The 4,506-nt window shown below is 43.0% G+C and overlaps 1 protein-coding gene across 1 annotated transcript; it reads left to right on the top strand.

Moving 5' to 3' along the window:
• Window positions 1-742: 742 nt before the first annotated feature.
• On the top strand, window positions 743-1,210 carry LOC142168214 (uncharacterized). The gene has a single exon (XM_075228871.1). The coding sequence runs from the start codon at window positions 743-745 to the stop codon at window positions 1,208-1,210; it is 468 nt and encodes a 155-aa protein (XP_075084972.1).
• Window positions 1,211-4,506: the final 3,296 nt, after the last annotated feature.

The following is a 4,506-nucleotide window of genomic DNA, read 5'->3' as shown; positions in this document are numbered from 1 at the left end:
ACCAATATAGACCAGCGCAGCAGCAGTACAACAACAATGCTGGAGCTATGCGACCAATGGGTCAAGTTGCGCCTTACCAAAGGCAACAAGACTACATCCAGCAAAATCAGCAGCTGACTTATCAACAACCTCAACAACAACAGATTATGAGACCAGAGGATGGGTTTACTAAACTTGAGGGAATGCTGCAACAATTGATTGGGTCCACGGGAAAATGCAACAGAGGGTAGACTCGCATGAATCAGCAATAAAGGGTATTAATATTCAATTAGAACAGATTTCTATGGCCCTAAACAATCGTCCCCAAGGGGCGTTACCTGCAGATACACAAGTCAATCCAAAAGAACAGGGCCCGAAACAGATTATGGCAGTGAGTCTACGAAATGGTAGAGACCTAGATCTGGAGCAAGAGATGGCTCGCGAAAGTCGGCCTACTGAAACACTTGTGCCTGTACCCATCGAGATAGATGACTCAACAGGGTTAACAGAGGTGATGGTACAACATGCGCCAGCCGAAACAAGCAAGGAAAAAGAAGTCGTGAAGGAAACTGAGTTAGAGCAAGAGAAGGCAGCAGAAACAGTGCCAGAGCAGCTTTAAAATCAAATCACATTAAAGAAGTGGCCTCCAGCACCCTTCCCCTAAAGATTGGCCAAATATCAAAAAGATGAGTAATATAAGAAATTCTTGGAGATGTTGAAGCAAATTTAGGTAAACATTCCATTGATTGATGCCTTAAAGGAAATGCCTGGTTATGCAAAAATGATGAAGGACTTGATGTCTCATAAGTTTGACTTTCAAGACTTGGCCACGGTTATACTGACTCAGACATGTAGTGTTGTTGTGACAAGACCTATAGCTGAGAAGTTATCTGATCCAGGGACTTTCACAATCCCATGCACAATAGGCAACTATGCATTTGCTATGGCACTTTGTTATTTGGGGGCAAGCATAAACTTGATGCCCTTGACTATCTACAAAATGTTAGGCATTGGAAAAGTTAGACCCACGTCTATGTTGTTACAGCTGGCCGACCGGACAGTGAAGAGGCCCGCTGGTATCATTGATGATGTATTAGTACAGGTGGGGAAGTTTGTTTTCCCAGCAGATTTTGTCATTTTAGACTGCCAGGTTGACGAGGAGATTCCCATAATTTTGGGAAGGCCATTTTTGGCCACTGGGAGAGCCCTAATTGATTATGAAACTGGATAGCTAAAGATGAGATTGAACGATGAAGAGATAACGTTTAATGTGCAAAAATCTATGCGGCGACCTGGTGAGTTTGCTAACTGCTCTCTGATAGAAGTTGTGGATGTGATCTTGGAGGAGGAATATGAGACTCTGAATACAAAAGACCCTCTAGCAGCATGTCTTATGAACTTAGAAAAAATGAATGGTGAAAACTTGACAGAGTCGGTTTTGTCTCTTGAAGGGCGAGGGTACTGGAAAAGAGAGCTCGAATTCAAGCTCTTACACTTGGAAGAAAGAAAAACACCTCCAGCTAAGCCGTCAATTGAAGAGCCACCACAGTTGGAACTAAAACCGTTACCTTTTCACCTCAGGTACACTTTCTTGGGACCTAAATCCACTTTACCTGTTATTATCTCATCCAGTTTGTTAGATGTGCAAGAAGAACAACTTTTGCAGGTGTTAAATGAATGCAAGACTGCAATTAGCTGGACCATTGCAGATATTAAGGGGATCAGCCCAATATTTTATATGCATAAGATTCTATTGGAAGATGGGCACAAACCTTCCAGAGAACATCAAAGAAGGCTGAACCCCAACATGAAAGAAGTGGTGAAGAAAGAAGTGATCAAGTGGTTAGATGCGGGAATCATCTTCCCAATCTCTAACAGTAATTGGGTTAGCCCAGTTCAGTGTGTGCCAAAGAAGGGTGGAATGACTGTAGTGCCCAATAAGAATAATGAGTTGATCTCAACTCGTACAGTTACGGGTTGGCGAATATGTATGGATTATAGAAAACTGAACACAGCCACCCGAAAAGACCATTTTCCTTTACCATTCATTGACCAAATGTTGGATAGACTGGCAGGGAGGTCTCACTTCTATTTTTTGGATGGATATTCGGGTTACAATCAGATTTCCATAGCCCCTGAGGATAGACAGAAGACATCATTCACTTGCCCGTATGGCATCTTTGCCTTTCGGAGAATGCCGTTTGGCCTATGCAATGCACCGGCTACCTTTCAGAGGTGTATGTTAGCCATTTTTACTAACATGGTTGAAGATATTATGGAAGTCTTTATGGATGATTTCTCTGTGGTAGGGGATTCATTTGAAGACTGTCTGCACAATTTAAGAAGAGTGTTAAAAAGGTGTGTGGAGACAAATTTAGTGTTGAACTGGGAAAAGTGCCATTTTATGGTACAAGAAGGTATAGTGCTGGGGCATCGAGTGTCCAGTAAGGGTATTGAAGTTGACCATGCTAAGGTTGAGGTGATTGAGAAGTTGCCACTACCCACTTCAGTTAAGGCAGTAAGAAGTTTCCTTGGGCACGCCAGGTTCTATAGGCGATTTATAAAGGATTTCTCAAAAATTGCTAACCCCTTATGTAAACTCCTTGAAAAGGATCATTCTTTTGTGTTTTCTGATGACTGCAGGTTAGCCTTTGAGGAGATGAAAAGGAGACTGGTGACTGCACCAATCATCGTTGCACCCAACTGGGAGCAGCCGTTCGAGCTCATGTGTGACGCAAGTGATTATGCTATAGGAGCAGCCCTAGGGCAGTGAAAGGACAAACTGGTGCACCAATTTACTATACAAGCAGAACACTAAGCGGTGCACAACTCAATTATATCATGACTGAGAAAGAGATGTTGGTTGTGGTGTTTGCATTCGACAAATTTAGGTCTTATTTGATTGGTTCAAAAGTGATTGTTTATACTGACCATGCAGCACTTAGGTACTTGATAGCAAAGAAGGAGTCAAAGCCATGCTTAATCCGTTGGGTTCTTTTGCTACAAGAATTTGATTTGGAGATTCGCGATAGAAAAGGGTCAGAGAACCAAGTGGCAGACCACCTTTCAAGGTTGGAGGGAGCTAAAAAGAAAGTCGAGGTAGAAGATATAACTGAGACATTCCCAGATGAACAATTACTAGTAGTGATATTGGAGGAAGCGCCATGGTATGCAGACATTGCAAACTACCTGGCAAGCGGTATTATCCCCTATGATCTTTCCTCTGTTCAAAAGAAAAAGTTCTTTCGTGACTGTCACAAGTATTATTGGGATGAGCCTTACCTGTTCAGAATTTGTGTTGATAACATGATCCGGAGATGTATCCCCGAGATAGATCAATCTTCTGTTTTGCAGGCTTGTCATGCATCACCATATGGTGGCCACTTCGGAGGAGTAAGGACCGCCGCAAAAATGATGGAATCAGGCTTCTATTGGCCGACAATGTTCAAGGATGCACACTTATGGGTGAAAGGTTGTGACGAATGCCAACGAACTAGGAATATTTCCCGTCGACATGAGATGCCTATGAACCCAATTTAAGAGGTAGAAGTGTTTGACGTGTAGGGAATCGATTTCATTGGGCCTTTCGTCAGCTCATATAGCAACAAATACATACTCGTAGCTGTGGACTACGTGTCAAAATGGGTGGAGGCTGCAGCGCTCCCGACAAATGATGCTAAGGGAGTAATTGGCTTTTTGAGAAAGAATATATTCACCCGATTTGGCACTCCAAGGGCGATAATCAGTGACGGAGGCACTCACTTCTGTAATCGAGCCTTTGCAAAGCTGTTAGAAAAGTATGGTGTACGTCACAAAGTTGCCACCCCATATCATCCTCAAACGAGTGGGCAAGTAGAAGTGTCGAACATAGAGATAAAGAGTGTTTTGACAAAGACTGTGAATGCTACAAGAACGGCTTGGGCAAGAAAGTTAGATGATGCACTCTGGGCCTATCGTACAGCTTTCAAAACTCCGATTGGTATGACGCCATATAAATTGGTATTTGGGAAGGCATGTCACCTACCAATGGAGTTGGAGCATAGAGCTTTATGGGCACTACGACAGTTGAATCTTGATATAGAAGTTGCGGGCACAAGTAGAGTCACAGAGTTGCACGAGCTTGATGAATTTCGTTACCATGCTTTTGAGAGCACAAGATTATACAAGGAGAGAATGAAAATAATGCATGATAAAAATATTCTTGAGCGGAGTTTTAAACCCGAAGATAAGGTATTGCTATACAACTCGAGGTTGAGGTTATTCCCGGGTAAGTTAAAGTCATGATGGTCGGGACCATTTAGTGTGGTGGAGATTCACCCCACCGGAGCCATAGAGATTGCTGCATCAAATGACTCTCGCACGTTTAGAGTCAATGGGCACAGGTTAAAACATTATTTGGGCATGAAAGATGTGAAGGTAGTGTTGGTGACTCATTTGCTCGAGCCACCAAGGTTAAGCGAGCCTTAAGTGCAATTATCTACGTTGTTCCACGATGTTAAATCAGGCACTCGTTGGGAGGCAACCCAA

This window comes from Nicotiana tabacum, chromosome 13, assembly GCF_000715075.1.
Source record: "Nicotiana tabacum cultivar K326 chromosome 13, ASM71507v2, whole genome shotgun sequence".
Taxonomy (NCBI): domain Eukaryota; kingdom Viridiplantae; phylum Streptophyta; class Magnoliopsida; order Solanales; family Solanaceae; genus Nicotiana; species Nicotiana tabacum.
The sequence above is the reverse complement of the archived record's forward strand: the minus strand, read 5'-3'. Positions and strand labels throughout refer to the sequence as shown.